The 21,503-nt window shown below is 61.2% G+C and overlaps 1 protein-coding gene across 5 annotated transcripts in view; it reads left to right on the top strand.

The window, feature by feature from the left end:
• Positions 1-970: 970 nt before the first annotated feature.
• The window catches only part of NFIC (nuclear factor I C), a 77,911-nt gene continuing 57,378 nt past the window's right edge, over positions 971-21,503 (top strand). For 3 of the 5 annotated variants that reach the window (XM_075544977.1, XM_075544997.1, XM_075545000.1), the window contains exons 1-2: positions 7,555-7,703; positions 18,258-18,789. In XM_075544977.1, the coding sequence (XP_075401092.1) occupies positions 7,674-7,703; positions 18,258-18,789 (562 nt within the window). In that variant the 5' untranslated portion in view covers positions 7,555-7,673. Of the gene's footprint in view, positions 1,126-7,055; positions 7,160-7,554; positions 7,704-18,257; positions 18,790-21,503 lie in introns of those variants that run through there. The other 2 variants (XM_075544985.1, XM_075544990.1) reach the window with 2 other exon arrangements.

Genomic DNA, 21,503 nt, shown 5'->3' on the forward strand with positions numbered 1-21,503 from the left:
CTGCGCTCCTCCTTCGCCGTCCCCCCTCACGCCCTCCATGCCGACCCTCCCCCCACTACACCGGCGACGCAGAGATGGAGGGGGGAGAGGGGGCGGCGCCTACTCTGCGGCTGCGGGAGGAGGGGGCACTGCAGAGAGCTCTGGGAGGGGGGCGCTGCGGAACCGCGTCCCAGCCCCGCAGCGGCCTACTCAGAGGAGGCGGGGGCGCTGACCCGCCTGGCCCAGCCCCTCCCCCGCTGCGGAGGCGCCGCCATTTATCTGGACGGGGAGGGGGCGCCATCCCCCCCCTCCTACCGAGCGTTCCCAGCCCCCAGCCTGGAGTCCCCCCCATAGGACCCCGCCCCCCAGGTCTGTCACTGTGTCCAAGTCTCTGTGTCCCTTCTCCCCGTCGTTCGTGTATGTGACTGTGTGTACCTGGGGACACCTGTCCCGGCGGATCCTGCTCCTGGGCGGCGGCCTGGGGAAGGGAGCCGGTGGGGGACAGATTGGGAATCAGTTCGCGGAAAGGTCCGGGTGACACCCACAGCCTGGGAACCTGTGGGTCCCCAGAAGTGGGCGCCCGCAGACGGGGAGCGTGGGTGTCCGAATGCCTCTGTCTGTTCATCCGTCTGTCCGTCTGGGATTTCCACACCCATCCCCGGGGGTCTGGGCGCGTCGGGGACCTAGTGTACCCGAGGGAAGACCGGGCCCGTGTGCCTCCGAGTCTGCGTGTGCACGCGCGAGTGCCCCGGTGTGTGTGCCCGGCAGGGTGCATGTGTGAGAGTGAGTGTGTGAGAGCGAGCGCGCGCCGCGCCGGCCGACGAGCCGCTGCCTCCACCGCCGCAGCGAGCCCACCCGGGCCCTGCGCCCCGCCGCTCCCGGTCTCCCAGGCGCGGGTCCGCCGGGGGATGGAGCCGCAGACGCCGCCGGGGCGCCGAGCGGCCTGAGCCGCGGGCGGCGCGGGGCGGGGGGCGGGCCGAGGGGAGGGTCCTGCGGGCGGGGCGGCGGCGGCCCCCTCCTCCTCCCCTCCCCCGCGCCTCCCCCGCGCCCTCCGCCCGCCTCCGCCACCGCCTCCGGCCCCCCCTCGCCGGGCACCGAGCGCGCTCCTCCGGCGCCCGCCTCGCCTGCCTCGGCGCTGCAGCCATGGTACGTCGCCGCCCCCACTTTCGTTTTCGCCCGGGGACTTTTCGGGGTGGTGCGTGGGCTCCGGGCGAAAGTTGCCAGATCTAGGGGGCTTGGAGGCGGGGGCCGCCGGGGGGGAGGGGCTGGATGCGGGGACACCCCCCCACCTCCCGCTGCCTCTTCCGCCTAGGGACCCCCGCCAACCACCCCCTCTCCCCCCTCCCCCGCTGGCTGGGGGCGGAGCTGGCGCGCGGGGCGCCGCCGGGGGACCCCGAGTGGGGAGGCTGGTGCGGGCGCTGCAGACTTGTCGGGGAGGGCGGGGCGCCCCAGAGGCCCCCCCACCCGCGGGCCCCCGCCCCCTCCCCTCCGGGCTGAGGCTGAGGGCGCGGCCCGGGGCACACGACCCCCCAGAGCGCCCAGTCCTGGGGCTGGGGATCAGGGACTGGGCACTGGGGCGCAGGACGCAAGGGCGTGGGGGCGCAGAGACACGGGGCCCAGGCCGGGTTGCGCGGTGGCGCGCTAGCTAGCGGAAAATGGCCGCTGCGGAGAGGGGCGGAGAGCGGGGCGGCCGCGCTGCCGGGCGCCTTGAACTTGGAGTCGGGCAGGCGCTTTGCCGCCGAGCGCTGCGCCGGGGACCGCTGGGCCTGCTGCCCCGCCCCCAGCTCGGGAGACACCGGCTTGGGGACATCAGCGGCTGCACTTGGGGGCCTGGGGGTCCAGTCCATGGTGACGGCGGGGTCTGCTCCTCGAGGGGTGGCTGTAGGGGTCTCTGCAACCCGCGGTTCAGCACGGAAGCCCTTAGGAGCCTTTGAATGCCTGGGTGGCGCCCTGGCCCTGGTCTGGGGGTCGGAGGTCTTCTTCTTTATGTGTCTGTGGGGCGTTTGCACACCCACGTGCTGCTGTGTGTGTGGTGTGGGCCAGCGAGCTTGTTCTGTCCTGTGGCAAAGGACAGTGTTGTGTGTTTGGTGACAGGGTGACAGTACTCTGCACGTACCCACCCACCCACCGGGGTGAACCCCTCTGGGGCGTTCTGTGTCCCTGCGTGATGGGGTGTCTCGGGGGTAGTGTGTGGTGGTGAGGGGGTCGCCAGAGAGGGAGGAGCTCCGCAGCGTGGCTGTTTCCAAGGGATGTTGTGTGTTGATGGGTGCCTATGACTCGCGGGGTGCCAAGTGAGTGCCCCTGAGGTGGGGGTGCATTCCTGCTGCCTGCTTCTTTCCTCTCAGGAAGACCGACAGGCTTCTATTCCCCCACTGGGGTCTTCCATCCCAGACCCAGGTGGTCCAACGCCATGCTAGACAGGACTTGGCTCAGGGTTTGGGTGGAGAGCTGCCTTTAAAGGTGGGGGAGGCAGTTGGGATGGGGGTCCTGCTCTGCCTGATATACCCAAAGGGTAGGTGGAGCTAGCTGTGAATGAGGTGAGTGAGGCCTAGAGACCCCTCGCCACTAGACTGAGCACTCAAAGGGTGCCATGACACGCCATGGACCCCCCTACATTCTTACAGGGTAATCCCCTCCACACTCCCCCTGCCAGGAGTTTTCTATAATTTCCTAAATATAAAAACTCTAAGGCCCACAAGTTTGTTGCTTCTTTAAACCCCCCTTTGCTCCCACACTTTTTTGGGGGGTGGGAGGGTTGGGGAAAGGAAGGAAATCAGGTATGGACTGTACAGACACACATTCTAGATCACACAGGCCTGTGACCCATCCACTTACCTCCCCAACTCCGCCCACCCTCATCCTCCTATGTGGCCACTCCAGGGCCCCCAACATAGCTTGGCAGTCAACCCTCCCCCAGGCCAGGGCAACAGCCTACTGCTCCCCCAGCCCAGCCCCCAGCTAGACAGACACACATGTCTACCCTCAGGCACATGCCCACCGCACACACTCACACCCCATGCACACATGTCCACACACTGACACCCTCACAGAAACTCAGACACACACAAGCTAATTAGACACAACCAAACACACCCAGTCATCTCCCCCACACCCTCCTCCCAGGACACACACAATCATAAAGACAGATACACAGACACCCACATTTATACAGACCCATGTGTGACACACAGACACACACACACACTCAGTTAAAGGCACATGCTTCTATGGGACTAGGTGCCTTGGTTTGTACCAGGAATGTGGTACTCACACACAGTGGTGTGTGAGGTTCTGCTTGGCAGGTGTTTGGTATGGATGGTGTGTTTGTGAGCAAGAGCTGTTGTGCACATGGGCATAATTCACACACCTGTATGGGGTGGGCATGGCCTGGGTGTGGGGTGGGCATGGCCTGGGCACATGGTAGGGAGCTGGGTGGGGAGCTGTTGTGTTGTGTTTGTGCTGTGTGTCAGATGGGCTTCTGCCTGATGCTCCCAGAGGGAGTGTTTGAGCCAAGCATGGGTGGTCTGGGTTTTGTGTGTTGTACCCCTGCCCGCTGTCTGATTCTGTGTATGTGTGTGTGTGCATGTGTGTGTGCGTGCGTGCACACACACCAGCCCTGGTGTCATAATCCACCTTTTCCTCCCAAGTCCCTTAGCCTTACTGCCCACCCCCACAGCCTCCAGCTCACACCTGTATAAAGGATTCATGTTGAACCCACATTGAGGGTTTGGGGAGGTGCCTCTTGGTGGGCTTCTCACAGGCCCAGGTGCCCACAGAGCAGTTTGCCCCAAAGGGTAGTCAGCTCCTCTGTCCTCCGGCCTGCCCTGTGGCTGGCTGGCTTCCTCTCCACTCTGCTGGCTGTGCTGCCTGCCATGGACTTTGTGAGAGAGTGTGTTTGTTTTCTCCTTACACAAGCCAGGCAGGGCTACGGGAAGAAGAGGCAAAAATACCCCCAGTCCAACGCTGCCTTCCCTCAACCCCAGCCAAGGGTGGAACCTCCCCCAAGGGGCCTGTGACCACCAGAGCTCTGCTTTGTGGGCTTGGATTGCATGCGCCTTGGGTCGTCTTTCGAAGCATAAGTGTGTTCTTACATGGGATACATTTGTATCTTTTAGAGACACAGTTAAAGTATTCCAAATGGAATGGTAGTTTATAATGGCAAGTCCAGGACAGTAGTTCTCAGCTGGGCGATTTTGTGCCCGCCCCCCAGGGGGACCAGGTCCTTTGGCAAGGTCCAGGGACATGTATAGGGTCCTTGGTGACACAGGGGTGACCAAGCTCAGATGTTCACCACAGGTGATTGGTTTGAATCCGCTCCCAGGGAGAAATCCTTATTTACAGCTTGCTTTTCCCCTGGCTGTCCCTTGTGGGGAGCTTCTGGGTAGGGGGAGGGAATCCCCCCACCACCACCACTTCCATTGAGTCAGTTCTGACTCCTGGTGAGCCTGGAGAGGGGCTCTGAAAACATCCCTCTGTACAAGAGCAGACAGCCTCTTCTTTCTCCCAGGGAGCGGCTGATGGGTTTGAACTCCCGCCCTGGGGGTTTAAGCTGCCCAACGCTCAGCTCAATGCTCACATCCAGCTGTGTAGGACTCTGAGCTGAGCCCAAGCTGGAATTATTAGCTGGCCCTCCACGCAGGGCTCTGATAACTGGGGTTTGGTGTCACCGGTGATATGCCATACCCAGGTACGTCTGTCTGGAATCATTCAGGAGAAGCAGCGCCAGTTTTAGGGCACGTGCAGTTTAGTTCATAAACAAATGTGGCAGCAACCAGGGCCCACAGCTGGCCTAATTGGGACGTCTGTGGTCCTACTATGGGCTCTGAGGAGCCCTGGTGGCACAATGGGTTATGCATTGGGCTGCTAACTGCAAGGGTCCAACAGTTCGAAACTACCAAACGCTCCACAGGAGAAAGGTGAGACTTTGTACTCCCAGAAAGGGTGACCATCTCATGTAAGCTATGGAAAAAACAATCTATAATTTATCCAGGGTTCGCGAGGGAGGGTGGGCGGGTGGGGGGAGAAGGAGGGAAGAAGTGGGGAGCTGATATCAGGGGCTCAAGTGGGAAGAGATCGCTTTGAAAAGGATGTTGACGGCACAGATGCAAATGTGCTTGACACATTGGAGGAATGTATGGATTGGGATGAGATGTAAAAGCCCCCAATAAAAGTATTTTTAAAAAGTGACCGTCTCAGAATCCCCTGGGGGCCGTTCTACGCTGTGCTATAGGGTCACTATCAGTGGGCATCTTCTCGATGGCAGCTCTGAGGACTACGTGTGAGGGCAGGGAGGCTCCTCCCAGCTGCACCAGGACCCGACCACGTTGGTGTGCTTAGTCTTATGGGAAGATATAACCCCCCTGGCCCAGAACCCAGAATCTGAAGACAACTTTCCTGCAGGTTGTCTTATAGGCTCCTAAACCCACTCTTCTGAGACGTGGCCCAGTTTACAGAAGAGGACACTGAGGTTTGTCGTGGACCCCTAGTGAGGAAGCGACCTGTGCTGTCATGCGCATGCAGCTACCAGGCAGAGAGTCCAGAGTCGGGTGGAAGCTCTGGGCCAGGGCAGCTAGCACAGCGGCCTGGCATTGGTTTTCATTCGCCAGTGCCACACGTTCAGGATTCCACCCTTATTGGTATTCCTGGCATCTCTTTTAAACAATGAGAGACTGCTTTGTTTGGCCGGCAAATGAATTTCCAGACCCAACTCTTGTCCGAGCCCTTCCCCCCCCCCCCCAATACTGGAGTTTAGACTACACACATATTTGTTTGTTTATTTTAATTACCATCAAGTGGAGTCAATTCCAATTCCTGTTGACCCCGTTGGGGGGCGGTCAGAGTGGGACCAGGTTGCCCAGGGTTTTTGGGGGGGGGGCTCCTCTGGGTGAAGAACAACCATCCACCTTTTGTCTCGCAGCACAAATGTGTTTGGTTTTCACCACGAAGGGGGTGAATAACCTCAGGCAGTGGGGTGAAAGGCCTCCTTCCCAGAATGCTCCTGCAATGTGGAACACGCTGACTTAGGTGTGTGCGTGGAGGTGGGGCATATAGTCGGGACCCTATGTGTCCTCCAAACGGAGCCTTGGGTTCCTGGGCAGGGAACCCCTGCCTCTGTGTGCTGAGGGTGGATGACACGGGAGGGTGACGGGGCTGCAGGCGAGGGATCTAGGCACCATCGGGACCTGCCCCAGGTTGGAGGTGGGGAATCATCTGGCCCCATGATGCTGGGAGAACTGAGCCGGCCAAGCGTTCTAAGAAGTCCTTGGTGACCATGGGACATGCTTTCAATATCACAGGGGCCCAGTGCCCAGGGTCCCACCCTGAGGATGGGGAAGGGGCAGATACGAAGGCAGCCTCTCCTCTCCCCTCCCCCTGCTTCCATGGTAGGAAGATTCTGGGAGCAAAAATGAGGACAGACATGGGGTGGGGAACCAACCGGCCTGCTGGCATCCTGGGGGCTCAGGTTGGGGGAGACCAAGCCCCCTGGAACCCAGAGGGATTCTATTCTAGAGGGAGAACCTACTGAACTTTACGAAATTGGGCTGTGGCCCCAAATGACTTGGGACAAGCCCCCTACCAGGCACGTGCATCCAGACCTGTGAAATGGGTACAGGGCTTGGGGCTAAAAATATTCTGGAGGCTGGGCAGAAGCCAGCCTTTTTCTCTGGCACAGCCCAGGTGGGGATGGGGGTGGGGGGAGGGGGGCTGGGTGAACCTGATGAGGGCAGCCAGCCCAGTGTGCCCCAGTTCTCTGTTGGTGCTAGAGAGCAGGGGGGGCGGGGTGAGGGGTGGAGGACACCGCAGAAAGATGACAGACAGCTTGTCACATGGGGTCTCTAGAAGTCGGGGATCAACAGTATGCCCAGTGGCTCGGCACCCTCCTGGCCAGGGGCGGGTCGCTGTGCCCAGCCCCAGTCCGCCTGTCTCTGCGCAGGGACCCGCGCTGTGTGGTGCGGGCGCCGCCGGGTCATGCATCTTTAAGGGAAAGCGCCGCGGCGGAGTTCTTGCCACCCTCCGCCCTCTGCGCACGGCACTTCTTCATTCTTTCCCTCCCCCCCGCCCCCCCCTGCTCCTTTCTCCAACTGCCCGGCCAACTCGGGGCGCAGGGGGGGCGCCTTAAAAACCCCTCCAGACCCCAAATATCCAGAAGCAGCCCCGTTCTCCCGCGCATTTTGCTAAGGTGGGACTTGGAGGGCCTGCCTGCGCCCGCACGCACGCACGCACGCGGGGAGCTGCACCGCGCGCGGGTCTCGTCCAGTCCCTGGACCCGGGGCGGCTCGGCTGGAGGTTCGGGAGGCCCAGGCGGGGGGCGGAGACGGGAGGGGCCTGGCGGGCAGCGACTCCCCCGGCTAGCTCCTCGCGCTCTTTTTTTTCCCTCGTTTCTTTGAAAGTTGGATGCGGCAAAGGGGGAGGTTCCGAGCGTTGGGGAGGGAGGGAGGGGGGGATTGGGACCGGGTAGAGGGAGGAGAGCCAGAGACCGGGACAGAGTGAAGAGAGGGAGAAAGAGCGAGAGAGGCGGCGCAGAGGGAGGGAGGGAGGGAGAGAGGGAGGGAGGCAGGGAGGGAGGAGAGACCGAGGGAGGAGGGAGGGAGAGCGCGCGCCGGCTGCGGCCGAGGGGGGGTTGGAAAAATGACTCAGTAAGTTCGGCGCGTCCGCTCCGGCCAGCCCTGTGCCTCCCGCCGCGCCCGCCCGGGATGTATTCGTCCCCGCTCTGCCTGACCCAGGTACGCCCCCGGCCCGGCCCCCGCACCCCCGGGCCCCGAGTCCCTGGTCACCCGGAGTCGGGCCGCCCGGAGGAGGCGGGCCGAAAAAGGCGCGCGCGTGTCCGTCCGTCCGTCGGTCTCACCCGCCCGCCCGCCCGCCCTCAGCCTGGACCCGGCGGGGGGCCCCTCCATCAGCTGGGGTCTCCACGAGGGACCCCAACCCCACCTGTCCTGAGAGGCGTGGGGACCCCGCTTTGGACCTGGTCATGGGGCGGAGGGGAGGGTGCTCACACTGCAGGCGCCCTCCCCCCTCTGGGGGCGCGCCCCCCACCGGGCAGATCTGGGGGTGCCCCAGGCCAGCCAGGGCACAGTTCTGAGAAGCCCCCAGCCACCCCGCCCTCCGCCCCGAGGCCTGAAAGTCCAACCAGAGGGTCCTGGCTGTCCCCTGAGGCCTCTTACGAAGAGGAAGACTCCCTCGCCGTTCGCTCCTGGACCCTCAAGCTCTTGCTCGCCACCCCAGCCTCACCGCCGTTCCCCATTATTGGCCCACGTGTGCATGGAGGGGGAGGGGGTGCGCCAAGTTGGAGGCGCCCGAGTGGGGGAGGGAGTGCTCTGGTCTCCTGTTTCCCGCACCCCCCACCCCCCCGCCGCCCCACTCCCCTGCACTGTCCCAGTATTTTCGACGCATCGATTCTGGGAGTATTGAACTGTCGCGGCCACAGTAAAGGAGCCAGGCGCACCAGGGTCTGGCGGGGGCCACTGCGGCGCTGCGGACACCCTCGCCAGCCGGGCACCTGCAACGATGTCCGTCAGCCCGCTACAGCCTCTCCGCGCCCCCCACCCCAGGCCGCATTCCCAGACTTCCCCTGGCTGGGCCTGGTGCAAAGACCCAGGAGGTAGGGTGTGGGGTGAGGGGTGTCCAGGTCTCCTCCAGACTGCACCTGGGAGCTCCTCCCCCATGGACTTTCACTGGAATCCCTGGTTTGCCAGTAGTGGGCCTCAGTTTTCCCAAATGACAGGAGGTGAAGGCAGGTTTTGGGGGAGACGGGTAAGCAGGGGCCTGGAAACTGACACGCAGACCAAAGAGGACCTTGTCAGTGGCTGCTGGTGACCCGCCTCCCTGGGGGGACCCCTGTATACACTCCTGGGGTCTCCCCATTCAAATAGGATCTTAGCCAGCATGGGGATCTCCTGTTTCCCCCAATGGAAGGTGGGGATCCATGCCAAGGAGGCTTTGGCCCATTCTTCCCCCATGATTCCCGGTGACCTTGGGCTGTCTCTGCCCCCTGTGGGCCTCAGTTTCCCCTATTGGGCAGCTCTATGGGTTTCCCCTGAAGCAGGTGTTGCCAGCCCTCCCCCCCCCCACACACACACACACCACCACCACCACCACCCAGCCTTCCCGTAGCTCCCTCAGAACAAACAGGCTCTGCTGGGGAAGGCTGGGAGCAGTCTGGCTGCCCTGTCCCCGGGCTTCTATGAGGACAGGAGGGCCCTGGTGGCTCCCCAGGGGCACCCCCACCCCCACCCACTCTCCTGGTCCCATCTGTGCAGCTCACCGGGGGGCCTGCAGAGCCAGTGCGGGAGTAAGAAGGCTATTCCAGGAGAGGTTGGAAGGCCGCCTTTTGTCACTGCGCCCTGGAATTCCCCACCAGGATCCATCCACTATGCAGGGAGAGGGTGGCAGGCAATGCTGGATCAGCCTTCACAGAAAGCTTCTGCTGGGGGGCTCAGACAGACCCCCCAGGGGAAGGGCTGTGTGAGGTGAAAAGGTACTGCAGTGTGGGGCCAGGCACCTCCCTGCTGCCCCTCCAGGCCCAGCCTGGCTGGGCTCTCTTGCTGTGGACCCAAGACATCCCTGTCTGCCAGACTGGAGCCCCCGCTCATGGGCTGCCTGACTCAATCTCTCTCTCTCTCTCTGTCTTGTCTCTCCAAGAGTCGCATCTCTGCCCATCTCTAACTCTTTTCCTACCTCAATCTCTCCGTCTCTGTCTCTCTCCCCGTGGTTCACCAGCTATAACTCCCTATCTCCATATCTCTCTGTCTCAGTCTCTAAGTCTTTCATCTCTGGCTCTAACTCCCTGCACTACAGGTCTCTTGTCCGCCTGCCACCTCCAGCCCCCCATCTTTACCCTTTCTTTGTCTCTCTCCCTCTCTTATCTCTGTACCTCCCTGTCTCTTTCCCTTCCCTTTGTCTCTCTGTCTCTTTCTAGCTGTCTCTCTGAGGGGTCTCTTTGCCTCCCTTGTCTCTCCCTCTCTGTCTTGCCCCTCCCCCCTCCCCTCCCCCACCCCCTCAGCTAATTTTACAACCTGAGTCCAACCTAAAATAGCTCCCTTTTAGCTGATCCGACCCGGATCCGTGGCGGGGGGGGGGGGCAGAGGGGGAAGCATGGGGGGGGATGGTGCTGGGTGGCAGCCCGCTTTGTGCCACTGGTCTGCCTGCCCAGAGGATCCTGGGAGCCAGGAGCATAACGCAGCGGCAGTGACTCAAGCCCTTTTTCACTTTTACTCTTAAGAGGAACTCTGGAGTGGCCGCCACCTTCCATAAATTCTGCTCGAGGGAGCAGTCCTGTCCCCCCCCCCCCCCCGCCACGTTAGTTATTCCGTCTTTGGGGCCAAATTCCTCTTGGCCCAATTGCCCAGGATTCCCTGGCCGGCAGGCTGGGCCTGGGCTGGGGCCATGCAGCCAGGCCTCCCCTCCCTCATTCATTCATTCTCTTTCATGCCTTCATCCCATCCTCTCTCCTAGCAGCCTGGTTCTCCTGCCCTGTTTCCAAGGGGGGAAACTAAGGCTGGGAGAGCCCCTCCCATACACACACATTTCTGGTTGGACTGAACAGTTCTTATTAAGCCCCTTCGGTAGTCACAGGGCTCTGAGCCTGCTCTGGGCTCCAAGAAGGATTGGGGGGAGGGGGCAGGGGGGCGGTATCAGCTCTTGGCTGCTACTGGAGGTCCCCGGGGATCCTCAGGCCTGGGAGGGAAGCCACAACCAGAGAGGGTCAGAGCCTGTCCTGAGTGGCACAGCAAGATGAGGCTGGGCTGTGGCCACTTCCCACTGACCATTTGGACTGCTCTGGGCTTAGCTGGGACAAATCCTGTGTGCCCTTCATGAACCCGCTGCCCGGCTCCTCTGCCCCCAATTCTGTGTCTCTCTCCCTCTGTGTCTCCCTCTCTTTCCCTCCCCTCTCTGCGGCGGAGGTGCCCCAGTGTGCCGGTCCGGACGCCTGCCCGCCCGCCCTGTAAATCACGGAGCTGGGATTCCAGCCCAGTCAGCGTTCTCCCTTTCCCTCCCTCTCCCCCCTCCCTCCTCTTCCTCCCCCCTCTTCCTCTTTCAAGGTTTCCCTATCCTCCCCCTACTCTCTCCCCTCTCTCCCTTTTTCACTCTCTCCCCCCATCATGCCTCAGACCCCACCCCATTTCATACGAAATACGCCCTGGCCCGGCCCCCTGCCCCACACAGCCCAGCCAGCATACACGCACACTCACACACAGACACACACACACATGCACGCATATTCGCGCACACACGCACACTCACATGTGTGCACATACACGGGCACCCATTTCTCTCCTGTGAGTGTGCCCACCCCCTCACATGCAGCCCAGGGCTCCCCATGGGCCTGAGTCACACCGTCCAATCGTGCGCCATGCGGCACATAGGTGCCCATCCGCACACAGATGCAGCAATCGTGCACCCCAGCACCCCCAGGTCCGCAGCCCTCCCCTGGCTCCTCCGGGGTCCAGCAGATGCAGGCCTTGCTCCGGAGGGTCACACTCAGAGCTCTGTTCTAACTGTGTGACTCTGGGCGACTGACCTAGCCATTCGGGGCCTCCATTTTGCTAGCATAGAGGCAGGTGACAGGGACCCTCTTTCCCTGGGATTCCGGGGCAGCAGGACCCCTGGGGAGGGCGGGCTTGTCACAGTGTTGGCTGAGTGCATATTTGCAGCCTGGAAGACTCTGCTCCATAGGAGAAGGGACTTGGGTCTTGGAGCTTCATCCTAACCTTCTCCCCCATATAGCATGGCCGGAGTGGGGACGTCATTTAGCCTCCCTCAGGGAGTTTACAGTCAGTGCCAAATAAATGCTCTTGGGGTTGCGATGGTGGCTGACCCAACCGTTGGTGTGAACGCCCAGCGCCAGTGTCCTCAGACTCAGAACGCACTGCCATCGAGTCCCACCCTCACAGCGACCCTGTGGGACAGGGCAGAGCGGCCCCTGCGGGTCTCCACGACTGTCACTGTTTATGGCAGTAGAGAGCCTCGTCTTTCCCCGGAGACATGGCTGGTGGTTTCAAACTGCTGACCTTGGGGATAACAGCCTGATCCATAACCCACTACGCCACCAGGAATGCCACCTGTCAGATGGTAGGCACCAAATCAGTGCCCTGTAGCTGCCACACCAACAACCAGTTAAACACCCTGTGGGCATTGTTCAGGGAGTCGTACTGGCACTATGTGCCCAGCCTGAGCCAGGTCCCGGGTGGGGAATGGGGACACAGGGACCCTGCCAGACCCTTGTGGCCACCACAAGCTTTGTCCTGGTGGTCTCACTCACTTCCCTGCCCAGCTTCCCCCCTGAACTGGGCCCCACCCAGGCAGACCCCCACCGCCTTTGTGAAGGGTGTGTGGGGTGGTGGTGCCTGCAACTGCAGCAGACGACAGTGTTGTTTCTTTGCTGACCTAGATGGTGGGCCCAGGACAGCATCAGTCTGTGTGAGGGGGAGGCCGGACCTGAGAGGACAGGAGGACCCACCTGCAGTGGCTCCGCTGGGGCAGGCCACTTGGAGGACAGGGTGGCACTCCAGGTCCAAGGCCGCTGAGGGGACCACAGAGGAGCCAGAGAGAGCAGGCAGGGGCCATGCCGAGGGGCTCAGGATCTCCTGGGGTAAGGCAGGAATTCCAAGGTCAGAGGGGCCTGGGTTCAAGTCTCAGCTTGGCCGTGTGACTTCACAGTCTGCTGCTCTGACAATGGGTGTCAGTGGCACTTGGAATGAGGTGGCCAGGTCAGTCGCTGTCAGAGTGGCAGCCCTCTCCATCTCTCTCCGTCACCCCCAGCCTGCCTCATTGTTCCCTGGGGACATCAAGGCAGGAAGTCACCGGGAGAGGGAGGTCAGGGTGTCCAGGGCTCAGTTACCAGACTCCTTAGTTACTTTAGCCAGGCAGTGCCCAAGGCCTTTTGTGGCCTCTCCCTGTCCCCTCCCTGGCCCTTCGTTCTACTCTCTGCCAGTTGGTGTGCTCCCTCCTGCCTCAGGACCTTTGTACGTGCTGTTCCCTCCACTTGGAAAGCTCTTCTGGGCTTGGGGGCTGTGACCTTTCAACACCTTTGACCCGGTCTCCTCTCGCAACTTGTCCCCCTCATCAGAGACGCCATCTCTGATGACGTCCTTCCAGCCCCCCGACCCCTGGCTAAAACACCAGTCTCCCCAGTGCTTCCAGCTTCTCAGATCGCCCGAGAACATCTCAGCGCGTTGGGTCATGCCTGACAGCAGGCCTCACACGTATTTACTTCTAAGGGGGCTGGTGGCGCTGCGGGTCAGGTATAGGACTGTTCACCTCAAGGTCTCCGGTTCAAACCCCCAGCCCCCCACCCCGCTCAGCAGGAGAAAGGTGAGATTGTCTGCTCCCCTGCAGATTGATAGCCTCAGGGTCCTCCCCCAGGGTCACCATGATTTAGGACCAACTCAGTGGGGGTGGGCTGGGGCTCATTTGGTTCCTTGGCATCCAGCATGACCTCGGGTCCACAGCCCATGGGAGCTGAGCCCTGGTCACTGCCAGGTCCTTGTCGCTGGCCACTCAGTCACTGTTGAACAGCAGCTGAGCGAATGCTCCCTTGCACAGCCAACAGCGTGCTCCTCAAATCCAGTGCTCCAGGCTCGGGTACAGGAGTGATCCGGGATTGGGAGTCAGTCAATGAGCCGTAGTGCGCAGTGGTTCAGCACTTGGTAGCTAACCCAAAAACCGTCGGTTCAAAGCCCCCACCAGAGAAAAGACCTGACGATCTAATCCCCAAGAGTTCACAGTTAAGGAAGACCCGTGGGGCAGTGAGTCAGGTGGGCTTAATGGCATACCCCAATGACAGGGACCCCGAGGCTGCTGCCAGATGGGTCTGAGCCCCAGTGCAAGCTCGGCCACCTCCCAGTCGTGTGCAGAGAGGGCAGGGTATTGGAACCAGGGCTTTGATGGACGTGTAGGGGTTGGCAATCAGTGCTCAAGAAGTGAATCAGGTCCATGCTCCGTCACGATGCTGGAGTCACTGAGTGAGTGCAGGAGACATGGTTCCAGCCTTTGGGTTTGCTACCCTGGGCTGTCAGTGTGGGAGTATGTCAGAGCAGGTATATCCAATGTACACCTGTCCGGCACATAGGGGCATGTGAAGGGCTTGGATCCAAGTGTCCACTGCAGCTGTGGCTGCCCTCTTTGGCCAGGAAGTCCCAATGGTCCAAGCTGGGGTTTCCAGGAAAGGTTGGCTTGGTCTGCCCCTCCCACCCGAGCCTCACCTCTCTGGTTATCAGGACAGTAGACAAGCCCCTCTTCCCAGACCAGCTATGATACCCCTTTCTGCCCAGTCAATAGACTGAGAAACTCAGGGTCCATGTGATTTGTTGTAATGTCACACAAGTGGTGCAGGGAGTGGCATTGCCCCCCCCACCCCACCCCGTCCCGTTCTATCTCAGCATCCACCTGCAATGGGGCCTGGGGGGTGGTGAGTTGCAGGGGGAAACAACTGAGCTGAATCCAGAGACCCTCCCAACCCCATGTGGTTCATGCTGGATCTGGCAGAGGCTGGAGAAAGCAGGTAAAGCTGCCTGGAGGAGGGGGCACTAGAGATGGGGCATTGAGGGATGTGTAGGAGTTTAATAGGATGCTCTGCACGGAGTTTGCCCCGGAGTTTGCCCGTTCAGTCAGGAGGGCCTTGGAGGTGGCTGGGGAAGAAGAGGCTTTGGTTGTCACAGGTCTTACATGACCAAGAAAAGGACGGGACCCGCCTCTTGCCCAACCTAACCTCCCAGGGAGGATGGGGCAGCAGGTCTGTGACCCAGTTAACAGCCCAGTCTTCTAGCCTCCATGACTACAGGGGTCACCAGTGATGTGGGTGCCTGCCCCTGCCAACTCCCTGGCACCTTCCACCAGAGAGGAGAGAGGGTGGCCTGGGGAGGGGGACTCAGTGTGGGAGGGGTGGACAGAGTTCAGGCATTCAGGAAGAGAGCCTCGGATTGGAGCTGGCTCAGAGAGAAGGGAGGCTGGGAGAAGAGAGAGGTCTGGCCTTGAGTGTCACCCCTCCCCCACTGTTGATCCCAGCTGCCCCTTCCCAGCTGCCTCTTATCTTGGGTGGTAGCCTTGGGTAGCAGCCATGGCCCCATGTGGACACCCGCTGTCCAGGCCCTGTGCCCTCCTGGCACCTCTTCCTGGAGCAGTGACGTGTGTGTTGATCAATACCCCACAGCTGACCCACTCCTCTCACACCGGGAGTAGCTTTTCTGGCCTGGCCTCTGGGCCCAGCTCTGCTGCCCAGCTGTGTGACTGACCCCACATAAGCTCTTAGCATCCCAGATAGGAGTCTGCATGGGGACCGGTGTCGGGTGGGCAGTCTCAGTCCTCCACAGCTTCAGCTGGTCAGCGGGGGGCGTAGAGGATGGTGGAAAAGGACCCAAGCCCGGTCCGCGCAGTGGTTGCGCATGGTAGATAGAGAGCTCCCCTCCAAGTAGGGGAACAGAGGGCACAAGCCCCGCCCCCAGCCCCGCCCCACCTCGCCCCTGTGAGGGCGGGCAGCTATTTTCAGAGTCCTGGTAATAAGTGAAATCCAATGTCACACACCAACACCCGCCCCACCCCTCCCTCCCCACAGCCCCAGGTGCTCCTGGGGGCATTCCTGCCTCCAGAGACCGCGACATGCTGCATGACAGGCTGGAAGCGGCGTCCGTGGCCTTCGGGGTCCCAGGGTCCCAGTTCCTTGTCTCCATCTGGGCCATGAGGGCCCAAGGGACTTTGGCGGGGGCTCCCGCGCTTCTGGGAGCATGATGCACTGGGCTGGGCGCAGGTGCGCTGAGTTTTGGGGAGCGAGGGGCTGCGAAGACCCAACGCAACCGTTGCCACGTCACTCCCCGGAGTCACAATAAGAATTCCGGCAAAATCCTGGCGCCTCTTGGCTGCCTTCTGTCGCAGGAGATGGTCCTGGCTGCGCAGGCGCGCGCAGCTGCTCACCCAGAGGAGGCGCTCTGGGCCCACCCAGCGGTACCTCAGAAGAAAGGCCTTGCAAAGGCGCTGTTCTGCTGCGCATGCGTAGGGTCGCCAGGAGGCGAGAGCTCCCTGGGTCACCCAACAAGAAGTACCACTAACCTTCATGGAAACAGATCCGCCAGGCCTTTCTTCTGTGGCACCACTGGGTGGCTTTGAAGGGCCAACCGTTAGGTGAGGATCACTGCCCTCGACTTGATGGGGACTCATGGCGACCTTACTAGACAGGAGAGAGCTGTCCCTGTGGGTTTCCAAGAGTGTACCTCTTTACAGGAATAGAAAGTCTCATCTTTTCCAAGAGTGTACCTCTTTACAGGAATAGAAAGTCTCATCTTTCTCCCTCAGAGAGGCTGGTGGGTTTGAACTGCTGACCTGGCAATTAGCAGCCCAGCACAGTAACTTGCTAGGCTACCAGGGCTCCTCTTTAGGTTAGGAGATAGATTGCCTAATAGTACATAGCCCTGGCAGTGGGCATGCCACCCAGAGCCCGGGGTCGCTTTGGTGGTGACAGCCAAGCCCTTTGGAGGCTGGGAGGAGGGGGCAGAATTAGTGGTGCCCCAAAGGCCACCTCCTTCCATGGTGCACAGCCCCTGCGAGGCATTCTCGGCCAGGTGGGCCCAAGCTTTGCCCCTATGCCTGGCACATCCCTGTGGCTGCTAGCCCAGGTCCTGGACTTCGGGTGACCCCGTTCCCCTTGCTGAGCAATGGGCAGACTGGGCCAGGCTCTCCGCCATCCCTGGCACAGTGCTGGGAAGACATTCCTCTGCCTCACATCTCCCTCCACGTTTTCATGGGGAAGGCAGAGTGGCTGTGAGTTCAAGTCCCAGCTCAGCCCCGTAGAGCTGGGTCTTAGGGCCTCAGCTTTGTGGGCAGCAAAATGGGTGTGTTGGTCACCCTGCAAAGTGGAAAGGGCACACGCGGGAGTGATGAAGTTGCAGCTCGGCCTGGGTCCTGGGTGCCGGGGGCGAGGCAGGGGCTCTGTTGTCCCCATCTGTGTAATGGGTCTTTGAGGGACAGGGTCAGGTGAGCAAGGCCCCTCTCTCCAGCTCTGAATCTTCATGCCTGAATGTTCAGTTTCCCTCTTAACACAGTGGGTTCATGAAAAGGAATTCAAAGGGGACACAGTAGATCTCTCTGGGGGTCCTACTCTCGCCCTGCAGCTTAATCCTGGTGCTTTGGGAGAAAGATGGAGCTGTAGAGTGTGACTATCTTGAAAACCCACAGGGGTGGTTCTCCCCTGACCCGTGAGGCCCCTGTGAGTTGGCATTGACCTGATGACAGAGAGTGAGTTTTGTTTTTTTTGTTTTGTTTTGTTTTCTGACCTCTGGCCTCCTAGTGCCTTAGCTTTCCAGACCCCAGCAGAGGATCTGAGGGATCGACCCCCAAGTACCGGTTCTCTGAGTGGGGCTCCTCCTGCATCCTCAAACACCTACTGTGTGCCCCTCAGGCACCTACTGTGTGCCTCTTGCAAACCGACCAAGCCCCAAACCCACTTTTGTGGAGTCCATCGCAATTCATGGCATCCCCACGTGTCACGGGGTGGTACTGCTTCTCGGGATTTGCTTGGCCATGATTTTGATGGGAGCTGCTTGCCAGCCCTTTCTTCCGTGATGCTCCTGGGTGGACCAAACCACCCACCGACCTCTCCGTTGGTGCAAAGTGTCAATCTTTTGTACTCAGTATGTGTGGGGGGGCATGCACCACCCTGCCCCTGCCCCCAGCCTGAAGGTCTGCCAGCTGCTCTTGTAAATAAAGTTTTATTGGCACTTGGCCATCCTTTGTCTGAGGAGTCTGGGACGGGACACCAGATAGCTTGTGAAGCTGGAGGTAGTCTGGAGGCCCTTGACAAATGGTCTGGAGGTCCCAGCACAAATAAACCAAAGAGGGGTTCCTGACACCCCATTCTCCCTGCCCCCACCCCTTTTCCCCTCTGTACACAGTGCTCCATCCGCTGCCACCTGGGTGGATTTGTCCTGACTGAGTGCTGAGGTTTCTAGTCTGCCTTCCCCCAGATCCTGGGCTTCAGTTCTCCTAGCTGGGCAGTGGGTTCATGCACGAATGTCTGCTAGGCCCCAGGGGCGTGGGGGTGGGGGTGTCGGTGTCTCTGTGTAGCCCCTTTTACCCGTGCACTGGGTTTGCCTGGGGCTCCTGGACGTCAGTCTTCCAGCGTGGGCAGTGGGTTCATAGTGGGTCCAGGCAGCCTCCATCTTCTTGCCCAGGCAGTGGGTGTGTTCATGGTGTGTTCAAAACCTGGGTGGTAGGTCCCCAGCCTCGGTCTCGCGGCCAGGAGAGTGGGCCTGCGGCATCCTGGCACCCGCTGACCTCTCTTCTTCCCACAGGATGAGTTCCACCCGTTCATCGAGGCGCTGCTGCCTCACGTCCGCGCCTTCGCCTACACCTGGTTCAACCTGCAGGCGCGGAAGCGCAAGTACTTCAAGAAGCATGAGAAACGGATGTCCAAGGATGAGGAGCGGGCGGTGAAGGACGAGCTGCTGGGCGAGAAGGCTGAGGTCAAGCAGAAGTGGGCGTCGCGGCTGCTCGCCAAGCTGCGCAAGGACATCCGGCCCGAGTGCCGCGAGGACTTCGTGCTGGCTATCACGGGCAAGAAGGCGCCCGGCTGCGTGCTCTCCAACCCCGACCAGAAGGGCAAGATGCGCCGCATCGACTGCCTGCGGCAGGCCGACAAGGTGTGGCGCCTGGACCTGGTCATGGTCATCCTCTTCAAGGGCATCCCGCTGGAGAGCACGGACGGCGAGCGCCTGGTCAAGGCCGCACAGTGCGGCCACCCGGTGCTCTGCGTGCAGCCGCACCACATCGGAGTCGCTGTCAAAGAGCTCGACCTCTACCTGGCCTACTTCGTGCGCGAGCGAGGTGAGGGGCGGGGCGATGGGATGCGGGGGCGGGGTCTGAGGGCCAAGGGATCCTACAATGCGACGTCTGATGGGGGGAGGCAGGCGTGGCTCCAAGGTCTGAAGTTAGAGGCCTCTGGGACTGAGGATCCCACGGTGCACACCTGCAGCCCTCTTTAACCCGCTCTGAGGGTAATGTTTGTGGGTGGTGGAGGTGGTGGTGGGGGGTGCTGTCTTTGAGCTGCGGTTGACCGACTCTCAGAGGACAGTAAGCAGAGGCCTGGCTGGCACCCAGGCTGGGCCCCTGTGGGACTTCGGCTGGAGTTCTACACTCCCTGGGCCTCAGTTTCCCCTCCCCAGCCCTTCCCAGCTACAGGGTGGGGAAACCATGGTGACCTCCTGGAGGAGGGCCCCCCTAACTCGGGCATGCACTGAGTGCTCCAGGACAGTGGGCAGTGGTAGGTGTGCGGCATGGTGAGGGTGAGGTGCCAGGGGTCACCTGGACAGAAGTGTGGCAGCCAGGCAAGTGATGGCTTGGTCAGCAGGTGTGAGCATCTGGCTCTGGCCCCTGTTGCCCCACCTGTCAAACTGGAGGCATTGATCAGAGCCCAGGCCTTGAGGTTTAACAAGGTCATGTGTGTGTGTGGGGGGGCTGCCACATGCAGGGCCAGCTCTTCTTTCAGGCCGTACCCACCCAGGCCCAGGGGCCGCCTCTGAGGATCCAATGGGTGCCCTCCTCACCCAGACCGCAAGCCCAGCTCCCTCCACCTGGCAGACCCATGTCAACACACCTGGGGGGGAGTGGAGTGTGTGGGGGGAGAGGGGGCCCCCAGCAGAGTCCTGTGTCCTCTAGGGACTTGGCACTTCCGTACCTCAGTTTCCCCCCTCAGCATAGTGGGGGTAAGAGCCCCTCAGCCCCCCTCCCCCACTGGACTGGCCCGTGTGGCAAGGCCTGTCCTGGGGGCAGGGGTCCTGCATCTGTCCCATCTACCCCCATCCCCAGCCCCTACCTTGCTACCTTGCCCTTGACCTTGGAGTCTGCCCTCCTCCTCCACAGCGCCCACCTCTCAGAAAAGGGGGGGAGGTGAAGCTGTTGGGGGGGGATGTTGGCATGAAGGCAGGAGGTGGACAGATTAAGTGAGTGTTGTAGGTGGGGGAGGGGCCCCAAGGAGAGGGACCTCATCCCCACTAGGGCCCAGGCCTCTGGCACAGGCTTCCAGTGCCGGCTGCCCCGCCCCCATCTCCTCCGAGGCGCGGCAGCAGCAGCGCTGAGCTGATAAAATTTTGAAGCGAGTTTTCTGCCCGTGTCAGCACAATCTCTGGCCGCCTCCCCTCCCCCACGCAGCCCCCTCCCCCTCCGCTCAGCAGGCAGCCCAGGCCTCCCTAGACACCCTCCGAGTCTGGCCCTGGCCGCCTGAGCCTCAGCCCCCACCCCCCAGTCCAGCTGAGTGGCCTGTGAAGGTCAAGGGTGGTTCTTCCCTGCTGTCCCCCATCCAGGGAAATCCTGCCTGCTTCCCCCCTCCCCCCACCCTACAACCCCCCTGTACCACGGTTGCCCCAAGTGAGGGTCTGGGAAGGGTGCTGGCTGGATGCCAGTCCCTGGATCCTTAGTTTCCTTCCTGGTCAGTGGGGAACCCCAAATAGACCCTCTCCTGGGAGTGTGGGAGCCAGGTCCAGTACACGTAATGCTCTACCCTCTGGGTGCTGGGGAGGGGAGTAGGGATGAGCTCCCAGCCCCCACACTAAGCCCATTGTCAGGAAGTTGAGTGAAACTCATAGCGAGGCTGTGAGACCAGGGTGGAACTGGCCCTGTGAGTTTCTGAGACTCCAACTTTTCTTGGGAGTAGAAAGCCTCATTTCTCCCTCGGAGCTGACTGGTGGACTTGAACCGGCTGACCTTGTGGTTAGCAGCCCCACATGTAACCACTGCTCCACTCAGTTGGCAGTTGCTGTGACTAACAGTGTCATCAGACCGAACTCACTGTCGAGGCGTCAAGTCTGACTCGCAGTGACCCTGCTGTGGACCGCTGTGGGTCCTCAGGGGAGCAGACGGCCTCGTCTTTCTCCCTCAGAGCAGCCAGTGGGTTCCAACCAGTGAGCTTGTGATCCCATAAGCTGTCAGAGGTGTGACCTGGCTGATGGCTCAGAGTGGAACTGCCCTCCTGGGGTTGCTAGGCACAGTTGGCCGGCCGGCGTTAAATCGTCCACCTTCCAGTTGATGTCTGTGTGCTTAACCTCTGTGTCACCAGGACTCCCAGGACCATCTGCACGGGAATTACGATTTCCCAAGACCTCCCAGCCATGCCGCTCCCTCTGCTTGGAGGGCCCTCCCCAGTGTGGAAAACTCCTGCCCAACCATCAAAACCCAGGCCCCCAGCCCCGCCTCCTCCTTCCCTGGCTTCTCTCTGGAGGCGTGGCTTGGAACTCTCACAGCAGTCGTTGGGGTCTGGGACTTGCGATGCACCCACTTTACAGATGAGGAGACTGAGGTTCGGAGCAAAAAGGCAGCCTCAGAGGCTCACGATGCCACCCCAACCCCCCCCCACCCAGGTAGTAGAATGCTGGGTAACCATGGGGTATGACGTGGATGCCCAGTCCGAATGGTGTGGCCACCTTCAGGACCACAGTCTGCCTGGGGACTCCTTGAGCTGAGGTTTTGTCCAGGGTCCTGGGACCAGCCTCATGTCTCTCCCAGGATCCCCATCCATGTTGAGGGCCAGCGGGCGGCAGGCCAGC

This window comes from Tenrec ecaudatus, chromosome 1 (genome assembly GCF_050624435.1).
Source record: "Tenrec ecaudatus isolate mTenEca1 chromosome 1, mTenEca1.hap1, whole genome shotgun sequence".
NCBI lineage: Eukaryota > Metazoa > Chordata > Mammalia > Afrosoricida > Tenrecidae > Tenrec > Tenrec ecaudatus.